Source organism: Thunnus albacares, chromosome 3 (genome assembly GCF_914725855.1).
Source record: "Thunnus albacares chromosome 3, fThuAlb1.1, whole genome shotgun sequence".
NCBI lineage: Eukaryota > Metazoa > Chordata > Actinopteri > Scombriformes > Scombridae > Thunnus > Thunnus albacares.
Genome location: NC_058108.1, coordinates 38,643,445 through 38,666,278, shown reverse-complemented (window position 1 = coordinate 38,666,278; position 22,834 = coordinate 38,643,445). Strand labels below are relative to the sequence as shown.

The window sequence follows — 22,834 nt, the reverse complement described above, 5'->3', positions numbered from 1 at the left end:
GAAGTGACAACATGTGTTTACTCATCAATCCAACGATCACACATTAACATCATCATCATCAGCGACGGCGACACGAGTCACAGTCAGACTGATCCTGCAGGACAGAAGCTGTTTCACTGTTTCAAAGTTAAATATGTTCTTTCTTCTTTTGTCTCTTAATCTTGTTTGTTATCTGAATTAAATGTAGAGAAATAAAAGCAGTTCAGAAATGAGCTGCAGGGTTCCACACCAAGAATGAAAACTATAATAATAACTATAAGTGGAGTCCAGACTACGACTATACAACGACAGTGGGATCACGGTCAGAGCGATTTAATGAACGATGGAAACACTGACAGCCAATCAAAATCTATCAACCAAACCATACGGCAAGACAAAGTCTCCATCAAGCCCGAAACCTGCAGATATCATCTTCATTCTGTAAACTGACTGATGACTTTATTTATTTTAATGCGGGTTTGCTCCTGTCTCACCACGGACCGACACACTGTAAACTGGAGCAGAATGAATGAGGTGATTTCTTTACATGAGTTTGTTTCTCTTTATTATACAATGATGCTGGAACTTTGTTCTGCATTATAATGAAGTTAGCGCCCCTTTCAGGCTTCAGATCTGTGCTCATACTGTGTGTCCTGCCACAGCACAATAACAGCTGGTCGTCTGCTACCGGCGGTCTGTAAAAACTGGAACATCACAGCAACTACTGTCCCGAAATACTTCTGAGCAACACATTGAACCACCACCCGCCTTCAAACCCTTCTGGATCACAGCCGGATCAGGCAGCGTGTGCTCGGCACTGCTGTTTACACAACGTGGATGCTCACATTGTTATCGTTGTAGTTATTGTTATGGTTATCGTTCTTGGTGTGGACGGCCCTTTACTCCGCATCCTGGTGAAAAGAGAAACCTCAGCGAGCAGCGAGAGGACAAATCAGCACAGACAGGTGAGCTGTCAGTCTCAGGTAAACATCATACAGACAGGTGGAGTCTTACTGGGACGTCTTTCCTGCTGTGGACAGTGTTGGGCGCTGCAGACTGCGCAGAGTAGGACGGTACGCTTCCTGCAGAGAGACGGAGCATCACAGGTGTGTTCGCATACGTCACAGGACAGCAGGGGGTGTAGTACAGGTGTAACAGGTGTGTGGTCATGTGTACAGCAGGCAGAACAGATGTTGAGCAGGTAGAGCAGGTGTAGAACAGGTAGAGCAGGTGTAGAACAGGTAGAGCAGGTGTAGAGCAGGTAGAGCAGGTGTAGAACAGGTGTAGAACAGGTAGAGCAGGTGTAGAACAGGTAGAGCAGGTGTAGAACAGGTAGAACAGGTGTAGAACAGGTGTAGAACAGGTAGAGCAGGTAGAGCAGGTGTAGAACAGGTAGAGCAGGTGTAGAACAGGTAGAGCAGGTAGAGCAGGTGTAGAACAGGTGTAGAACAGGTAGAGCAGGTGTAGAACAGGTAGAGCAGGTGTAGAACAGGTGTAGAACAGGTAGAGCAGGTGTAGAACAGGTAGAACAGGTGTAGAACAGGTGTAGAACAGGTGTAGAACAGGTAGAGCAGGTGTAGAGCAGGTGTAGAGCAGGTGTAGAACAGGTAGAACAGGTGTAGAACAGGTGTAGAACAGGTGTAGAACAGGTAGAACAGGTAGAACAGGTGTAGAACAGGTGTAGAACAGGTAGAGCAGGTGTAGAGCAGGTGTAGAACAGGTAGAGCAGGTGTAGAACAGGTAGAACAGGTGTAGAACAGGTGTAGAACAGGTGTAGAACAGGTAGAGCAGGTGTAGAACAGGTGTAGAACAGGTAGAGCAGGTAGAACAGGTGTAGAACAGGTAGAGCAGGTGTAGAACAGGTAGAACAGGTGTAGAGCAGGTGTAGAACAGGTAGCGCAGGTAGAACAGGTGTAGAACAGGTAGAGCAGGTGTAGAACAGGTGTAGAACAGGTAGAGCAGGTGTAGAACAGGTGTAGAACAGGTGTAGAACAGGTAGAGCAGGTGTAGAACAGGTGTAGAACAGGTAGAGCAGGTGTAGAACAGGTGTAGAACAGGTGTAGAACAGGTAGAGCAGGTGTAGAACAGGTGTAGAACAGGTAGAGCAGGTGTAGAACAGGTGTAGAACAGGTGTAGAACAGGTAGAGCAGGTGTAGAACAGGTGTAGAACAGGTGTAGAACAGGTAGAGCAGGTGTAGAACAGGTGTAGAACAGGTGTAGAACAGGTAGAGCAGGTGTAGAACAGGTGTAGAACAGGTAGAGCAGGTGTAGAACAGGTGTAGAACAGGTGTAGAACAGGTAGAGCAGGTGTAGAACAGGTGTAGAACAGGTAGAGCAGGTGTAGAACAGGTGTAGAACAGGTGTAGAACAGGTAGAGCAGGTGTAGAACAGGTGTAGAACAGGTGTAGAACAGGTGTAGAGCAGGTGTAGAACAGGTGTAGAACAGGTGTAGAACAGGTGTAGAGCAGGTGTAGAACAGGTAGAGCAGGTGTAGAACAGGTGTAGAGCAGGTAGAGCAGGTGTAGAGCAGGTGTAGAACAGGTGTAGAGCAGGTGTAGAACAGGTGTAGAACAGGTGTAGAACAGGTAGAGCAGGTGTAGAACAGGTGTAGAACAGGTAGAGCAGGTGTAGAACAGGTGTAGAACAGGTGTAGAACAGGTGTAGAACAGGTAGAACAGGTGAAGAACAGGTAGAGCAGGTGTAGAACAGGTAGAGCAGGTGTAGAACAGGTGTAGAGCAGGTAGAGCAGGTAGAGCAGGTGTAGAGCAGGTGTAGACCAGGTGTAGAACAGGTGTAGAACAGGTGTAGAGCAGGTAGAGCAGGTGTAGAACAGGTGTAGAACAGGTAGAGCAGGTGTAGAACAGGTGTAGAACAGGTGTAGAACAGGTGTAGAACAGGTAGAGCAGGTAGAGCAGGTGTAGAACAGGTGTAAAACAGGTAGAGCAGGTAGAGCAGGTGTAGAACAAGTGTAGAACAGGTGTAGAGCAGGTAGAGCAGGTGTAGAACAGGTGTAGAACAGGTAGAGCAGGTGTAGAACAGGTAGAGCAGGTGTAGAACAGGTGTAGAACAGGTAGAGCAGGTGTAGAACAGGTAGAGCAGGTGTAGAACAGGTGTAGAACAGGTGTAGAACAGGTAGAGCAGGTGTAGAGCAGGTGTAGAGCAGGTGTAGAACAGGTAGAACAGGTAGAACAGGTGTAGAACAGGTGTAGAACAGGTAGAACAGGTAGAACAGGTGTAGAACAGGTGTAGAACAGGTGTAGAAAAGGTAGAGCAGGTGTAGAGCAGGTGTAGAACAGGTAGAGCAGGTGTAGAACAGGTAGAACAGGTGTAGAACAGGTGTAGAACAGGTGTAGAACAGGTAGAGCAGGTGTAGAACAGGTGTAGAACAGGTAGAGCAGGTAGAACAGGTGTAGAACAGGTAGAGCAGGTGTAGAACAGGTAGAGCAGGTGTAGAACAGGTGTAGAACAGGTAGAGCAGGTGTAGAACAGGTGTAGAACACGTAGAGCAGGTGTAGAACAGGTGTAGAACAGGTGTAGAACAGGTAGAGCAGGTGTAGAACAGGTATAGAGCAGGTAGAGCAGGTGTAGAACAGGTAGAGCAGGTGTAGAACAGGCGTAGAACAGGTGTAGAACAGGTAGAGCAGGTGTAGAACAGGTGTAGAACAGGTAGAACAGGTGTAGAACAGGTGTAGAACAGGTAGAGCAGGTGTAGAACAGGTGTAGAACAGGTGTAGAACAGGTAGAGCAGGTGTAGAACAGGTGTAGAACAGGTGTAGAACAGGTAGAGCAGGTGTAGAACAGGTGTAGAACAGGTAGAGCAGGTGTAGAACAGGTGTAGAACAGGTGTAGAGCAGGTGTAGAGCAGGTAGAGCAGGTGTAGAACAGGTGTAGAACAGGTAGAGCAGGTGTAGAACAGGTGTAGAACAGGTAGAACAGGTGTAGAACAGGTGTAGAACAGGTAGAGCAGGTGTAGAACAGGTGTAGAACAGGTAGAACAGGTGTAGAACAGGTGTAGAACAGGTAGAGCAGGTGTAGAACAGGTGTAGAACAGGTGTAGAACAGGTAGAGCAGGTGTAGAACAGGTGTAGAGCAGGTAGAGCAGGTGTAGAACAGGTGTAGAACAGGTAGAGCAGGTGTAGAACAGGTGTAGAACAGGTGTAGAACAGGTGTAGAACAGGTAGAGCAGGTAGAGCAGGTGTAGAACAGGTGTAGAACAGGTAGAGCAGGTGTAGAACAGGTAGAACAGGTGTAGAACAGGTGTAGAACAGGTAGAACAGGTGTAGAACAGGTAGAGCAGGTGTAGAACAGGTGTAGAACAGGTGTAGAACAGGTAGAGCAGGTGTAGAACAGGTGTAGAACAGGTGTAGAACAGGTAGAGCAGGTGTAGAACAGGTGTAGAACAGGTAGAGCAGGTGTAGAACAGGTGTAGAACAGGTGTAGAGCAGGTGTAGAGCAGGTAGAGCAGGTGTAGAACAGGTGTAGAACAGGTAGAGCAGGTGTAGAACAGGTGTAGAACAGGTAGAACAGGTGTAGAACAGGTGTAGAACAGGTAGAGCAGGTGTAGAACAGGTGTAGAACAGGTAGAACAGGTGTAGAACAGGTGTAGAACAGGTAGAGCAGGTGTAGAACAGGTGTAGAACAGGTGTAGAACAGGTAGAGCAGGTGTAGAACAGGTGTAGAACAGGTGTAGAACAGGTAGAGCAGGTGTAGAACAGGTGTAGAGCAGGTAGAGCAGGTGTAGAACAGGTGTAGAACAGGTAGAGCAGGTGTAGAACAGGTGTAGAACAGGTGTAGAACAGGTGTAGAACAGGTAGAGCAGGTAGAGCAGGTGTAGAACAGGTGTAGAACAGGTAGAGCAGGTGTAGAACAGGTAGAACAGGTGTAGAACAGGTGTAGAACAGGTGTAGAACAGGTAGAACAGGTGTAGAACAGGTGTAGAACAGGTGTAGAACAGGTAGAGCAGGTGTAGAGCAGGTGTAGAACAGGTAGAGCAGGTGTAGAACAGGTAGAACAGGTGTAGAACAGGTGTAGAACAGGTGTAGAACAGGTAGAGCAGGTGTAGAACAGGTGTAGAACAGGTAGAGCAGGTGTAGAACAGGTGTAGAACAGGTGTAGAACAGGTGTAGAACAGGTGTAGAACAGGTAGAGCAGGTGTAGAACAGGTGTAGAACAGGTGTAGAACAGGTAGAGCAGGTGTAGAACAGGTGTAGAGCAGGTAGAGCAGGTGTAGAACAGGTGTAGAACAGGTAGAGCAGGTGTAGAACAGGTGTAGAACAGGTGTAGAACAGGTGTAGAACAGGTAGAGCAGGTAGAGCAGGTGTAGAACAGGTGTAGAACAGGTAGAGCAGGTGTAGAACAGGTAGAACAGGTGTAGAACAGGTGTAGAACAGGTAGAACAGGTAGAACAGGTGTAGAACAGGTGTAGAACAGGTGTAGAACAGGTAGAGCAGGTGTAGAGCAGGTGTAGAACAGGTAGAACAGGTGTAGAACAGGTGTAGAACAGGTGTAGAACAGATAGAGCAGGTGTAGAACAGGTGTAGAACAGGTAGAGCAGGTAGAACAGGTGTAGAACAGGTAGAGCAGGTGTAGAACAGGTAGAACAGGTGTAGAGCAGGTGTAGAACAGGTAGCGCAGGTAGAACAGGTGTAGAACAGGTAGAGCAGGTGTAGAACAGGTGTAGAACAGGTAGAGCAGGTAGAGCAGGTGTAGAGCAGGTGTAGAACAGGTAGAACAGGTGTAGAACAGGTGTAGAACAGGTGTAGAACAGGTAGAGCAGGTGTAGAGCAGGTGTAGAACAGGTAGAACAGGTGTAGAACAGGTGTAGAACAGGTGTAGAACAGGTAGAGCAGGTGTAGAGCAGGTGTAGAACAGGTAGAACAGGTGTAGAACAGGTGTAGAACAGGTGTAGAACAGGTAGAGCAGGTGTAGAACAGGTGTAGAACAGGTAGAGCAGGTGTAGAACAGGTGTAGAACAGGTGTAGAACAGGTAGAGCAGGTGTAGAACAGGTGTAGAACAGGTAGAGCAGGTGTAGAACAGGTGTAGAACAGGTGTAGAACAGGTAGAGCAGGTGTAGAACAGGTGTAGAACAGGTAGAGCAGGTGTAGAACAGGTGTAGAACAGGTGTAGAACAGGTAGAGCAGGTGTAGAACAGGTGTAGAACAGGTGTAGAACAGGTGTAGAACAGGTAGAGCAGGTGTAGAACAGGTATAACAGGTAGAGCAGGTGTAGAGCAGGTGTGGAACAGGTGTAGAACGGGTAGAGCAGGTGTAGAACAGGTATAACAGGTAGAGCAGGTGTAGAGCAGGTGTAGAACAGGTGTAGAACAGGTAGAGCAGGTGTAGAACAGGTGTAGAACAGGTGTAGAACAGGTAGAGCAGGTGTAGAACAGGTATAACAGGTAGAACAGGTGTAGAACAGGTATAACAGGTAGAACAGGTGTAGAACAGGTGTAGAACAGGTAGAACAGGTGTAGAACAGGTAGAGCAGGTGTAGAACAGGTAGAACAGGTGTAGAACAGGTGTAGAACAGGTGTAGAACAGGTAGAGCAGGTAGAACAGGTGTAGAACAGGTGTAGAACAGGTGTAGAACAGGTAGAACAGGTGTAGAACAGGTGTAGAACAGGTAGAGCAGGTAGAACAGGTGTAGAACAGGTGTAGAACAGGTAGAACAGGTGTAGAACAGGTGTAGAACAGGTGTAGAACAGGTAGAGCAGGTAAGGAGTGTTACAGCATGCATAAAACGTTCTCCAGTGCAGCACATGGAACCCACCTGGACTGCTGAGTCTGTGGGGGGGCAGTTTGGGGGGGGGTGGTCTGGGCGGGCCCGGCGTGGAGGAGCGGGCGGGGCTTTCTGACAGACGGTGGGGGTTTAAGGTCCCCTGGTTGCCATGGTGATCACAGTCAGGAAGCAGGGATTCTTCCTGATGGAAAGAAAAGACATTTGACTCGCTGGTTCTGATCTGAGACAGACAGCTGATCAGAACAGGTGAGACGACACACCTGAGGGGGCGGGGCAGCAGGAGGAGGGCGGGGCCTCAGTGTCGAGTCTTTTACACTAAAAGAGAGAGAGAGACTTGCTGTGAGCACCTCCACAGATGTTGTGGACAAGCCCACAGGTGTGCACAGGTGTACATCATACTCACTGCTGCACTTCAATATCGCCACTGTCACGGTGACCTGCAGCATCAGAGACATCCGAGTGGTCGTCTGCATCCCCTCTCTCCACACAGCCGTCATCCTCAGCCTCATCTTCATCCTCACCTGAAGTGCCGGCGTCCAGGTGAGTCTCACGTCCTCTGGAACCAAAATATTCATCAGCTCTAAACATTCTACAAGTTCAGGAAAAACTGGACAGCAGCAACTATTTTATCTTTGAGTTCAACGGCAGGAACACGACCATCCACCACAGATGTGTTTGCATGGATGTGATTGGCTGACACAGCGTCTTGCTGGATGACGTCGAGGACGACCCCCCAGGAGCAGCGCCGCACTGTAAAACCAGTTTGACTTATCCTGTATGTACAGGACGTAGCGAGATTCAACGTCACACGTTGCTTTCATTGGAGCCGCTTTGAAGCCCAGAGTTGCATCTTCTGGTCGGCGCATCGTGTCCGTTTGGACGACGTTCCAAATAGCGTGCGGGTGAACACCAAGTGTTGCACACTCGGGCTAACGTTGGCTACTTTAGCTTAACTGTGCTAACAAGGCAGGTATTTAAATAGTCACATTATATACAGTCATATAACTGTTTCTCAGTTATCTCAGCATTTACAGTCCACAGCAGCATGGTTTGAAAATTCATGTCTAACACTTAACATTAAGAAAACTGTCAGTTTGTGTTTCTTCCAGGTCTCGGTCCACGTCAGAACTTCATGAGAAGCATGTTAAAATGGTGAGCAAGGTTGCAAAACAAACGTACACAGATTTAGTTCATACCCACCCGGTTTTTAAAAAAAACGTGTTTTCAGATGTTTTCTAACTAAAATCTGTTATACAAGTGTTGTAGCTCCTTTGAAGAGCAGCTCAGTGCGTAGCGTGTAGGACAGTGAGGCTGCAGCAACACACACATGCAGCGGTGAACCAGAGGACGACCGCCACTTAGAACCAGAACCGGAGCAACCGGTCCGCCATCCAATGAGACAATTGCAACAACGGTGCAACTCAGTGCAACTCAGTGCAACTCAGTGCAACTCAGTGCGAGTCCTGGAGGCGGGAGAGCAGCAGGTGAGCCAGCTGTCAATCACAGCTGTCAATCAACGTCCACACGGCAGAAATCAAAGCTTCTATAAGTCTGCAAATCTTATTGTGAGTCTGACATAGTGCCCAAATCGTGTAATTACAACTTCCTGTCCGTCATGTGACACACACCAGGAACAACAACAACAATAACCAGGAAGCGTGAACAACATCCGGGTGATTTCTCTACAGTCGGAAGCCATCTTTTTTGCTTCATGCGCCACTGAGCGGGCGCCATGTTTGAGTCTGTATCCGTTTCTTATAACACGGTCGAGGTAGCAGAAGAAGATGAAGATGATGAACTAGTATCCTCAGACTTCTTGCTACTGCTGCTATTACTTTCATACTTAAGTACTTTTACAAGTTATTATTATTATTATTATTATCTGGTATTTTCTGGATTTATTGACATACTTCACATGTACCTGTGACATCACACTGCACCGCTCAGCTGAGATTATTAACACTGTTTTGTTTTATTTATTTAACTTATTGATTACTTATTTATGTGTTCAGTGTGACTCCAGGTGAACACACCGTGAACGTGTTTTGCTGACTCCGGCTGCTTCAGCAGAATCTCTTTGTTTTTAACTTGTCAGCTGAGTTTACCTGCTCACACCTGTTAAACTGTGTGTGTTCCAGCTGCTTCACCGGTCTGACCCACAGTGATGAGGTCAGAGGTCAGAGGTCAGCACATTCAGGCAGCAGAATTAGTAAACATGGCGGTGACCTTAGCTCAGGACAAAAGGTCCGCCGTCCAGTTAAAAGCTTCCAGTGCCGGATTTTCTTCACCGTTAGCAAATCTTCCAAAGTGCTCAAATGCAGCGTCTTTAAATTTTCATCAGCTGCTCCGTGTTCACCCCCCCCCCGTCCATCCTGCACCCCCCCCCCCCCCCCCTCCATCCTGCACCCCCCCCCCCCCCCCCCCCGGGGCTGCTGATGAATTATTCAGGCTGCGCTGAGGTTGACACACTGCAGCTCTCAACACCAGCACTGAGCTTCATCTTTCTATCACAGTTCCTCTGCTGACAACAGCGTGTGCTGCTGATAACGCATAACGCCGTCTCACTACTGAGATACTGAGATTTATTTATAGTATTAATATTATATCATTATTATTATTATTATTATCATTATTATTATTATTATTGTTATATTATTATTATTATTATTATTATTATCTGGTATTTTCAGTACTTTATTTCCATAGTTTGTGCGATTTGACGTGTTTTTTTGGTTTTCTGTCAAATTGCACCGAGACCTGAATAACAATAAAACTTACACAAGTACACACATGAACACATGAATACATGAACACATGAACACATGAACATATGAACACATGAACACATGAATACATGAACATATGAACACATGAACATATGAACACATGAACACATGAACATATGAACACATGAATACATGAACATATGAACACATGAACATATGAACATATAAACACATGAACATATGAATACATGAACACATGAACATATGAACACATGAATACATGAACACATGAATACATGAACATATGAATACATGAACATATGAACACATGAACATGTGAATACATGAACATATGAATACATGAACATATGAATACATGAACATATGAACACATGAACATATGAATACATGAACATATGAACACATGAACATATGAATACATGAACATATGAACACATGAACATATGAATACATGAACACATGAACATATGAACATATGAATACATGAACATGAATACATGGACACATGAACACATGAACACATGAACATATGAACACATGAACATATGAATACATGAACATATGAACACATGAACATATGAATACATGAACATATGAATACATGAACATATGAACACATGAACATATGAACACATGAACATATGAATACATGAACACATGAACATATGAATACATGGACACATGAACATATGAACATATGAACATATGAATACATGAACATATGAACACATGAACATATGAATACATGAACACATGAACACATGAATACATGGACACATGAACATATGAACATATGAACATATGAATACATGAACACATGAACATGAATACATGGACACATGAACATATGAATACATGAACATATGAATACATGAACACATGAACATATGAATACATGAACACATGAACACATGAACATATGAATACATGAACATATGAGTACATGAACATATGAACATATGAATACATGGACACATGAACATATGAATACATGAACATATGAGTACATGAACATATGAACATATGAATACATGGACACATGAACATATGAATACATGAACACATGAACACATGAACACATGAACATGAACATATGAACACATGAACATATGAATACATGAACATATGAATACAGGAACACATGAACATATGAATACATGAACATATGAACACATGAATACATGAACATATGAATACATGAACACATGAACACATGAACATACGAATACATGGACACATGAACATATGAATACATGAACATATGAATACATGAACATGTGAACATATGAACACGTGAACACATGAACAAATGAATACATGAACATATGAATACATGAACATATGAACATATGAACACGTGAACACATGAACATATGAATACATGGACACATGAACACATGAACACATAAACATGAATACATGAACATATGAACATATGAACACGTGAACACATGAACATATGAATACATGAACACATGAACATATGAACACATGAACATATGAACACATGAACATATGAACACATGAATACATGAACACATGAACATATGAACACATGAACATATGAACACATGAACACATGAACATATGAACACATGAACATATGAACACATGAACACATGAACACGTCCTTTATGAACAATCTGTCACTGTATGATCACAGTTTATCACGTCTGCTGCTAAACGTGTTCATGTCGTATTGATCTGCAGGTTTGGAGGTTCGAGGGTGACAAACATTTATATCTGGTAACAAATCACTTGATACAAATATAAATAAATAAAAAAGCCGAACCATGAATTCATGAACTTAATTTACACCTGAACACATCTCTGAGCACATTTATGCTGTTTGTTCTTCAAACATCATCATCACCAAACAACCAATGATAAACACCCGGTGTGTCAGCTGAACGCTCAGGACTTTACATCAGCCTGTGACATCATCAGCCTGTGACATCATCAGGCCTGTGACATCATCAGCCACAGGTGACAGAAGCAGAAATGTTCTCACCTGTTTCCACCAAGGACGGATCCTGCAGCGTCTTCAAACTCCACCTGCAGCTCCTGAACCACACAGAGACACAAGGTTATTATTATTATCATCATTATTATTATTCATATTCATATTATTATTATCATCATCATCATTATTATTATTATTATTATTATTATTATCATCATCATCATCATCATCATCATTATTATTATTATTATTATTATTATCATTATTATTATTATTATTATTATTATTATTATTATTATTATCATCATCATTATTATTATTCATATTCATTATTATTATTCATATTCATATTATTATTATCATCATCATCATCATCATCATCATTATTATTATGATAATGTTATGCTGATGATGCTGATGCTGATGATGATGATGATGATGATGATTATCAGTACCAAGGGAGAGAAACCTGTTGTTTTTGTAAAGATTATTATCGGAGCCCGAGCAGCCAGAGGTGCCGAGGATCTATTGTATCTGAGAGAATTCTTCTTCTCCTCCGCTAAAGGGGCTGGAAAACTCCTGAAACTTTACACATGCGTCACAATTGGGGGGAAATTATATCTTCTATAGTAATTGGACTTAGGTGTGACCAGCGGGCTCCATAGCGACCCCAAACAACGGCCATTTTGAAATAAAGTTGCTTTGATGTTCATGGAATTTGGCGGGTTCACTGCTGTCATCATTCTTCCCAACATTCTTTTTTTAAAATATTTTTTCACCCAACAGGAAGTCGGCCATTTTGAATTTAGTGCGTCAATTTTCATTTTACCAACATGTTTGAGGCCTTTCGGATGCAGAAGAACTCACTAAACTTTGCTCCTGAGTACAAACTAGTAAATATTTTAATTAGTATCACGGTTGGGTTTGGACGTGGCAGCCAGCTCCACAGCTGAGGTGCTGGAGGGGCTCGCTCAAAAACTCACTAAACTTTGCACATGTGTCAAAAGTGGCGTAACTTTGATATCTGATATGATCTAGGGAGTGCCCTCTAGAAAATTTCAAAGTAAAAGCCCCAACCTTTAAATTTGACGTATATAATCCTCAAAATTCAGAGCCGTGTCAGCCGACCTCCAGTAGCGCCGCTTGGTTTTAATTAATATTATTATTAATTATAATAACAACATTATCACTATTATCACTACGGTTCACTAGAGCAGAGGAGGATGCAGCTGATTGGTCGGTTGTGTTGGTGCAAATTCGAACTGTGAAGCTCCCAACCGACCAAAACACACACACACACACACACACACACTCACACACACACACACACACACACACACACACACTCACACACACACACACACACACTCACACACACTCACACACACACACTCACACACACACACACACACACACTCACACACACACACACACACACACACACTCACACACACACACACTCACACACTCACACACACACACACACACACACACACACACACACACACACTGGTTCTACTGGAAACAAACTGGTTCTACTGGAAACAAACTGGTTCTACTGAGAACAGACCAGTTCTACTGGAAACAAACTGGTTCTACTGGAAACAAACTGGTTCTACTGAGAACAGACCAGTTCTACTGGAAACAAACTGGTTCTACTGAGAACAGACACCTCAGAGCAGCTGACTGGACTGAATCACAGACTGATCAGGAGTGACCAGTTACAGCAGAGCAGGAAGTGACATCATCCAGGTAGAACATTGACAAGGAAACATTTAGCAAGAAAAAGAAGAATAAAAGAATAAAAATGGAAGACAAGTGTGAGTTAGCATGTTGTTAGCATGTTGTACAGCCACACTGTTAGCTTGTGTTAAACAAATACACTGTTAGCATGGTTAGCCAGTTAGCTTCAGACTTCTCTAATGTTATCAGGTGATTAGCATGGTTAGCCAGTTAGCTTCAGACTTCTCTAATGTTATCAGGTGATTAGCATGGTTAGCCAGTTAGCTTCAGACTTCTCTAATGTTATCAGGTGATTAGCATGGTTAGCTTGTATCACTGAGGTGTGGCGGTAGGTACCAGGTTGGATCTGGCGGTGTAGTACAGCTCCTCTTCACAGTCCAGGAAGCAATCAGACTGTTGAGAAAAAAGAAAACAGGTGTGTCAGTCTGCTTCACCTTCATCCACACAAACAAAACAAACAAGAAGAACACCAACAAACCAAAAAACATCAAATCAACAAACCAAAAACCTAACAAACCAATAAAACAACAAACAGAAAAACCCAACAAACTGGAAATACACAGTCCGTGGTCCGTGTTCCCTCCATCCAGAGTTGTGCTCAACTTGTTTGTTAACAGGATAAACAAAAATTCAAAGCATTATTTCATTTTTCCATTTTTTGTGTGAATTAAAAAAACAGAAATTCACTGTTTTTCCTGTTTTTGTCTTCAAATTGGCAACAACCCGAACTAAACCAAAAACCATCTCTTGCTTTTATTTTTATATTTATATTATCTGCCCCTACTGCATCTCTGCAGAAGAATATGATGGATAGATGGATAGATGGATGGATGGATATATGATAGATAGACAGATAGATAGATAGATAGATAGATAGTTAGGGCCCAAGCATGAAAGTGCCCGCGGCTGAACGGTCCCTGGCTCTGACAGTGCGAGGAAGTTGTTTCTGAAGGGATTATTATTATTATTATTATTATTATTATTATTATTATTATTATTATTACTATTGTACTGAAGTGCCATTGCATTTTTGAGGGGCTTAGGATGCTCAAAAATTCACAAAAATTGGCACACACGTGAGAACTGGTGAAAATTGTGAAGTTGTGTAGTGATTGGGGCCAGCAGGCTCCATAAGGCCCCCAAACGCAGGGACATCTGATGGGTTCGTTGCTTCATCATTCTTAACATAATACATATTTTTTTTGCCAAACAGGAAGTCAGCCACTTCGGATTTCTTGCATCAACTTTCATTGTATGAACATGTTTGAGGCCTTTAGGATGCGTGAAAACTACTGAAACTTTGCATATATGTTCAAACTAATAAATGCTTCAATTACTATCAAAACTGAGTAAAATTGTCATTTCAGCTCTTTAGCACCACCTAATTACATTTAGCATTTTTGAGGTGCTAGCAGTGCTTGAAAACAAATGAAAATTTGCATCAAAAGTGGCGTAACTTAATATCTGATATGGGTCTTGGGCACTCCCTAGAAAATTTCAAACTTTAAATTTGACAGATGTAACATCTCCAGACTTTTTAAAAAGCCTCTTGGAGCCATACCCTAAGTCCAACAGGAAGTCAGCCATTTTGAATAAATTGCAAAGTGAAGCCATTGACAGTTGTTGTGTTTCAACGAACTCCTCCTGGAGATTTAACCTGAGTGACTTCAAATTTGGTAGGTGACATGTTTGTGATGCTAAATTGCAAAGCTTTTTAGTTTTTATGGATCGCCCTTGGCGTGGCGTGCCAGACAATTTTGCCCAAAACATGTTTGGGGCATTAAACAGGAAGTTGTTGTAATTCCACTTTACATTGTCCAATGTGTCCCAAATTTCTCATGCTTGCTAAGAGTCCAAGTCTGAACACACCTTCATGTCAATGTTGAGTCATAGTCATAGCGCCACCTACTGACAACAGGAAGTCAGCCTTGGTGTGGTCTCTACATGATATACAGCAATATGACATATAATTAGTGTGTGTTCTCTAGCACCACATAGTTGACACAGGAAGTGATATTTAACTCCTCCGTGCAACATCCGATATTCATGATTCATGGTCAGACAACCTCGACGTAATGTATTGCTGCATTATGGACGCCTGACTGGTGGCAATAGGAAGCCTTATGATATAACCGTCCTTTGATTTACATGAAATTTAAAGTGTGTGGTCTACATTTGATATGCAGCAACATAATGTACATTTAGTGTGTGTTTTCTAGCACCACATAGTGGACACAGGAAGTGATAGATACCTCTTACAGGTGATGTCCAATATTCAGGAGAAATGTATATTTGTGTCTGTTGTCCTCTGGTAAATGTTTTGTAATGTAGAGCTGCAATAACAGAACTTCAACGGCGGTGCATCCTGAGGTGCACAAAGGTGTGAAGGCCCGATCATCGCTGCTTGCAGCTTTAATTATTATTATTATTATTATTATTATTATTATTATTATTATTATTATTATTATTATTATATTTCTTATATTGTTACTACTGCAGGGCCTCTACGAGTGTGTTCTTACCTCTTCATGGTGAGCTTCAGTCTCTTTCCTAAGAGGAGGATCAAACTTCATCTGATCAACTGAAACACAACAAATCACATCTTCATCACCATCATCATCATCTTCATCATCATCACCGTCATCGTCTTCATCATCATACGGACTCACAGTTGATCTCAGACAGAGTTTTTCCTTCTCTGGTGTTTCCAGATGGGATCCTCTGAGGGACAGAGGCAGCAGCCTACAGACAGACAGATATCATCATCATCATCATCATCATCATTGACATTCACACTCTGAACTGCATTATTGTTGTATAAAAGGTGCTATACAAATAAAGTTATTAACATCATCACACTTCTGAAGTTGGTTCAATCTCTGATGTGTTGAGCATCCTGCAGACTGACATCTCGTCATCTCTTCTTCTTCACACTGATATTCAAACTGCAGCTGAATGTAAAACATGTTTCCTCACAGTTTCATCAGATGGAGTATTTTTCATTTAAGGGATAGTCCACAGTCTCAGTCATCATACAGACACAGAAACGCCATGTCTCTGTAACTGAGTAACAGCATTCAGCAGGTAAAAGCTGTTTGTTGTTATGATGTTGACAGGAAACACTTTTCATGCTACTTTTAAATTAGTGCAAGAAGAAACATTTGATGGTGTAAACATATTTCTTTTTAAGAAACAAACTCCAAACTGAGCAGATGTGTTTTTTGGCCATTGTTTGCCTTTAATGGACAGCTAATAGTAGATAAGTGGACAGGAACCAAGGGAAGACAGAGAGGCCTATTGTTTTTGTAAAGATTATTATTATTATTATTAGGGCCCAAGCACAAAAGAGCCCCAATGGGCCCCAACGGTCCCTGGCTCTGTGCAAGGAACCTATTGTTTTTGTAGAGATTATGATTATGATGATGATGATTTTTGAGGGGCTTGGGAAGTTTGAAGACTCACTCAGAATTGGAAAACATGTTAGAACTGGTGAAAATTGCAAAGTTCTGTGGTGATTGGGCTCAGGCATGGCTGGCGGGCTCCATAGCGCTCCCAAACGCAGGATATCGGAGAAATGTAAGATATTGGATATGGGTCTTGGGTGTGGGTAGCTCAAGGGCACCCCCTAGAAAATTTCAAAGTCAAAGCCCCCACCTTTAAATTTGACGTAAATGTACGAGATTCGGTAGGCAGATGTACCCTCTTCCATACTCTAAATCCAACAGGAAGTCAGCCATTGAAGCCATTGACAGGTGTTGTACTTTAACAAACTCATCCTAGAGATTTAACCCGAGTGACTTCAAATTTGGTAGGTGACATGTAAAGACCTTTGTGATGCTAAATTGCGAAGCTTTTTAGTTTTCATGGAACGCCCTTGGCGTGGCGTGCTGGACAATTTTGCCCAAAATATATTTGGGGGATTAAACAGGAAGTTGTAACTCCACTAGACTTTGTCCAATCTGCCCCAAATTTCTCATGTTTGATAAGAGTCCAGACCTGAACACATCTACATGTCAATATTTAGTCATAGTCATAGCGCCACTAACTGACAACAGGAAGTCAGCCTCATGTAACAAACATCATCCGATTTACATGAAATATACATTTCAATGAAACAGAGAAACACATCGATCATCCTGCTGCAGGAACCCTTTCATGTTTTTACTTCTTTGATAAATGACACGATTCATCAAAGAAAATGATCTTTGATGAACTTTTTGTTGACTGATTACCGATTAATGGACTCATTATTACATTCAAGTATCTTAAGTCACATGACGCACTACACACGACAGAATGTGATGGAATATGATGGCACGTGACAGAACATCAGAGAACATGACAGATGATTACAGAACATGATGGAACATGAATGGATGTGACGGAACCTGACAAAGGGTTGGACAGACAGATATTAGCATCCACAGAGCTGTGAAGCTAATGCGGCTAAAACAACAGTTTGTACTTCACAAGTTCTTGGCTTCATTTCTCTCTGCACCCAAACCACCCCCTCACCTCCACGTCGGTCTCGTCATCGTCCAGGTGGCTCTGGTGGTCCTGGTCCGGGTTACTGGCCTTATCCAGCAGCTCAATGGCCAGAGTCCGGCTGAGAGGCTGAGAGACGAGCGGGTGCTGTAACAAAACACAGTCCTGTGAAAACAACCAATCTCCAAACTTCATGTCTCAGATCATCCACTGATGCTTTATTTATCTGAACTCAAACCACAGAGTCCTTCAGTTAATGCAAAAAAACACATTGTGTATAACAATACGTGTTTTTTTGTTGTTGCTGATTTTTTTGCTCATATTTATTTCCTCTGGTTATCCTGAGATCAGGCTTTAATAATCAGGTGGTTTCACAGAGATGCTGTAGCTTTGCTCTCAGATCTGATGTTTTCTGCTGGATTTCACAGTTTAATGTCTTTAAAATGGTCAAACTCTTCCAGAAAGAAAACATTTTCTGCTGCAGTGAACAGAGTAGTTTAAAGTCTTAATTGACCCAGAATTCACCATGTTAGTACTACTGAAGGGGGTAAAGAAGCAGACAGTGCTGCGCAACAGATGAAGACAGACATGTATCTGAAGTCTGACTGTTAGTTTAACCTAAACAGAGTCTGTAAATGAGTAAATATCAGACATTTAACAGTTGACCAGGACTTAAACGTGATAACAAGCATCTTTACCAATCATAGAGTCTTTCCTTTCAGTCTAGAGACAGACGGACAGATCACACACTGACACTGTTAGCAGTGACATGTACTTTCAACACAATCACGTCTTCATCTCTAAGCAGCCGTCTTCAAACATAAACGAGCATCATGAACATCATTTATCTTCACATAATGAGGTGATTAAATTCTAATGTGCCGATAAAAGCACCATAAAACACAGCTGGTGTCTGTCATCATCATCATCATCATCATCATCTTCATCATCATCAGGGCTCAGTTTCATTACCTGCAGAAGTTTGTCAGCAGCAGGTCTCTTCTTTGGGTTCTTGGTCAGAGCTATTTTAATAAACTGATGGAAGTTTCCGGTCCTGCAGAGACACAAACACAGACTGAACACAAAAGATCTCTAAAGGAAACAAACTCCTCGTTTTACATTAAAACAGCTGTGATTCATATTTTGCCTTTTTGCGGTCAGTGCCTCTATATCAGGTGCAGGATATGTGTTGTCCCTGTGTCCAATTACAGTCAATTTGAGTGGTATGACACAATTCCATCCAATCAACCACAAAAACCTGGAGGACATTATACAACATCTGAAATCCTCCTGTTGCCTTGATATTCTGCTTAGAGGCTTTTTCAAAATTGTATCAAACTGCATGGCCTCAGATCTTCTACATATTGTCAACACATCTCTTCTCTCAGGTGTCTTCCCACTGGCCCTGAAAACTGCCATCATCAAGCCACTCTTAAAAAAGAACAATCTGGAACTTCACTAATGAGCAACTATAGGCCCATATCACCTCCTGTTTTTAAATAACATCATTGGAATAGCTTTTTCAAAAGTTTTTCAACAGCTGAAGAACTTTGTGACCCTAAACAACCGTTCTGATGTTTTCCAGTCAGGATTTCAACCACAGCACTGAGACTGCTCTTGTTAAGGTCTTCAATGACATCCACTTAAACATTAACAGTGGCAGAATTTCAGTATCAGTATTACTGGATCTCAGTGCCACATTCAACACGGTCGACCACAACATATTACTAGACAGACTGGAAAACTGGGTGGGACTTTCTGGCACAGTACTGAACTGGTTTGAATCCTACTTAAAGGACAGAGACTATTTTGTGTCTGTAGGTAATTACACATCTGAGCGGACAAAAATGACACATGGAGTTCCCCAAGGCTCCATTCTGGGGCCTCTTCTGTTCAACATCTACATGCTCCCACTGGCTCAGATTATGGAAAACAATAAAATATGTTAACTCAGTTATGCAGATGACACACAAATTTACATATCACCAGGGGACTCTGGTCCAATACAAGCACTGAGTAAGAGCACTGAACAAATCAATGATTGGATGTGTCAGAATTTTATTCAATTAAACAAAGACAAAACTGAAGTAATTGTTTTTGGAGCCAAGAAAGAACGATTAAAAGTCAGCACTCAGCTTCAATCGATAATGTTAAAAACTACAAACCAAGCCAGAAATCTTGGCGTCGTCATGGACTCAGACCTGAATTTCAACAGTCACATTAAGACAATTACAAAGTTACAGCCTACTATCACCTGAAGAATATATCAAGAAGTAAAGGACTTATGTCTCAGCAGGATTTGGAAAAACTTGTCCTGCTTTTATCTTGTAGACTTGACTACTGTAACGCGGTCTTCACAGGTCTCCCTAAAATATCCATCCGACAGCTGCAGCAGATTCAGACGCTGCTGCTCGAATCCTCACTAAGACCAAGAAAGTGGATCATATCAGTCCAGTTCTCAGATCTTTACACTGGCTTCCTGTCTGTCAAAGCATTGATTTGAAAATATTGCTGTTGGTTTATAAAGCACTGAATGGTTTAGGGCCCAATTACATTTCTGATCTGCTGCTACATTATGAACCATCCAGACCTCTCAGGTGGTCTGGATCAGGTCTGCTTTCTGTCCCCAGAGTCAAAACTAAACATGGAGAAACAGCGTTCAGGTTTTATGCTCCACATATCTGAAAAAACTCCCAGAAAATTGCAGGTCTGCTGCAACTCTCAGTTCTTTTAAATCACAGGTTAATTGTAGTGGTTTAGTGTTGCAGTGATGTACAGTGGTTTATTGTTGTAGTGGTTTACTGTTGTAGTGATGTACAGTGGTTTATTGTTGTAGTGGTTTACTGTTGCAGTGATGTACAGTGGTTTCTTGTTGTAGTGGTTAACTGTTGTAGTGGTTAACTGTTGCAGTGATGTACAGTGGTTTATTGTTGTAGTGGTTAACTGTTGTAGTGGTTAACTGTTGCAGTGATGTACAGTGGTTTATTGTTGTAGTGGTTAACTGTTGTAGTGGTTAACTGTTGCAGTGATGTGCAGTGGTTTATTGTTGTAGTGGTTAACTGTTGTAGTGGTTAACTGTTGCAGTGATGTACAGTGGTTTATTGTTGTAGTGGTTTACTGTTGTAGTGACTAACTGTTGTAGTGATGTACAGTGGTTTATTGTTGTAATGGTTTACTGTTGTAGTGGTTAACTGTTGTAGTGGTTTACTGTTGCAGTGATGTACAGTGGTTTATTGTTGTAGTGGTTAACTGTTGTAGTGGTTAACTGTTGCAGTGATGTACAGTGGTTTATTGTTGTAATGGTTTACTGTTGTAGTGGTTAACTGTTGCAGTGATGTACAGTGGTTTATTGTTGTAGTGGTTTACTGTTGTAGTGACTAACTGTTGTAGTGATGTACAGTGGTTTATTGTTGTAATGGTTTATTGTTGTAATGGTTTACTGTTGTAGTGGTTAACTGTTGCAGTGATGTACAGTGGTTTATTGTTGTAGTGGTTTACTGTTGTAGTGGTTTATTGTTGTAGTGATTTAGTGTTGCAGAGGTTAACTGTTGTAGTGGTTTACTGTTGCAGTGATGTACAGTGGTTTATTGTTGTAGTGGTTTACTGTTGTAGTGGTTTATTGTTGTAGTGATTTAGTGTTGCAGAGGTTAACTGATGTAGTGGTTTACTGTTACAGTGATGTACAGTGGTTTAGTGTTGCAGTGGTTTACTGTTGTAGTGGTTTATTGTTGCAGTGATGTGCAGTAGTTTACTGTTGCAGTGATGTGCAGTGGTTTTCTGTTGCAGTGGTTAACTGTTGCAATGGGTTTAGTGTTGTAGTGGTTTATGATTGTATTGGTTAACTGTTGTAGTGGTTTATTGTTGCAGTGGTTTAGTGTTGCAGTGATGTGCAGTGGTTTAGTGTTGCAGTGGTTAACTGTTGTAGTGGTTTATTGTTGCAGTGGTTTACTATTGTAGGGGTTTACTGTTGCAGTGATGTGCAGTGGTTTAGTGTTGCAATGGTTTACTGTTGTAGTGATGTGCAATGGTTTATTGATGCAGTGGTTAACTGTTGCAATTGTTTATTGTTGCAGCAGTTTACTGTTGCAGTGGTTAACTGTTGCAGTGATGTACAGTGGTTTATAGTTGCAGTGGTTTATTATTGCAGTGGTTTATTGTTGCAGTGGTTAACTGCTGTAGTGGTTTAGTGTTTTAGTGGTTTCTTGTTACGGTAGTTTACTGTTTAGTGATGTACAGTGATTTATTGATGCAGTGGTTAACTGTTGCAGTGATGTGCAGTGGTTCATTGTTGCAGTGGTTAACTGCTGTAGTGGTTTAGTGTTTTAGTGGTTTCTTGTTACGGTAGTTTACTGTTTAGTGATGTACAGTGATTTATTGATGCAGTGGTTAACTGTTGCAGTGATGTACAGTGGTTTATTGTGGTGGTTTACAGTTGTAGTGATGTACAGTGATTTATTGATGCAGTGGTTAACTGTTGCAGTGATGTGCAGTGGTTCATTGTTGCAGTGGTTAACTGCTGTAGTGGTTTAGTGTTTTAGTGGTTTCTTGTTACGATAGTTTACTGTTTAGTGATGTACAATAGTTTATTAATGCAGTGTTTACTGTTGTAGTGATGTGCAGTGGTTTCTAGTTGCAGTGGTTTATTATTGCAGTGGTTTACTGTTGCAGTGGTTTATTGTTGCAATGGTTAACTGCTGTAGTGGTTTAGTGTTGTAGTGGTTTCTTGTTGCGATAGTTTACTATTTAGTGATGTACAATAGTTTATTAATGCAGTGTTTACTGTTGTAGTGATGTGCAGTGGTTTAGTGTTGCAGTGATGTACAGTGGTTTACTGTTGCAGTGATGTACAATAGTTTATTGTTGCGGTGGTTTACTGTTGTAGTGATGTACAGTGGTTTATTGATGCAGTGGTTAACTGTTGCAGTGATGTACAGTGGTTTATTGTTGTGGTGGTTTACTGTTGTAGTGATGTACAGTGGTTTATTGTTGCAGTGGTTTATTGTTGTGGTGGTTTACTGTTGCAGTGATGTACAGTGGTTTATTGTGGTGGTTTACAGTTGTAGTGATGTGCAGTGGTTAATTGATGCAGTGGTTAACTGTTGCAATTGTTTATTGTTGCAGCAGTTTACTGTTGCAGTGGTTTAGTGTTGTAGTGGTTTCTTGTTGCGATAGTTTACT

At 42.0% G+C, this 22,834-nt stretch overlaps 1 protein-coding gene across 4 annotated transcripts in view; it reads right to left on the bottom strand.

Moving 5' to 3' along the window:
• Positions 1-22,834, bottom strand: part of LOC122976120 (mitogen-activated protein kinase kinase kinase kinase 3-like) — a 66,001-nt gene that overhangs the window by 10,440 nt on the left and 32,727 nt on the right. For all 4 annotated transcript variants that reach the window (XM_044344441.1, XM_044344448.1, XM_044344447.1 and 1 more), the window contains 10 exons: positions 18,629-18,710; positions 17,687-17,803; positions 15,841-15,913; positions 15,694-15,752; positions 13,508-13,564; positions 11,477-11,529; positions 7,122-7,274; positions 6,979-7,033; positions 6,749-6,899; positions 994-1,061 (listed from right to left, as the gene is read on the bottom strand). In XM_044344441.1, the coding sequence (XP_044200376.1) occupies positions 994-1,061; positions 6,749-6,899; positions 6,979-7,033; positions 7,122-7,274; positions 11,477-11,529; positions 13,508-13,564; positions 15,694-15,752; positions 15,841-15,913; positions 17,687-17,803; positions 18,629-18,710 (868 nt within the window). The remainder of the gene's footprint in view (positions 1-993; positions 1,062-6,748; positions 6,900-6,978; positions 7,034-7,121; positions 7,275-11,476; positions 11,530-13,507; positions 13,565-15,693; positions 15,753-15,840; positions 15,914-17,686; positions 17,804-18,628; positions 18,711-22,834) is intronic.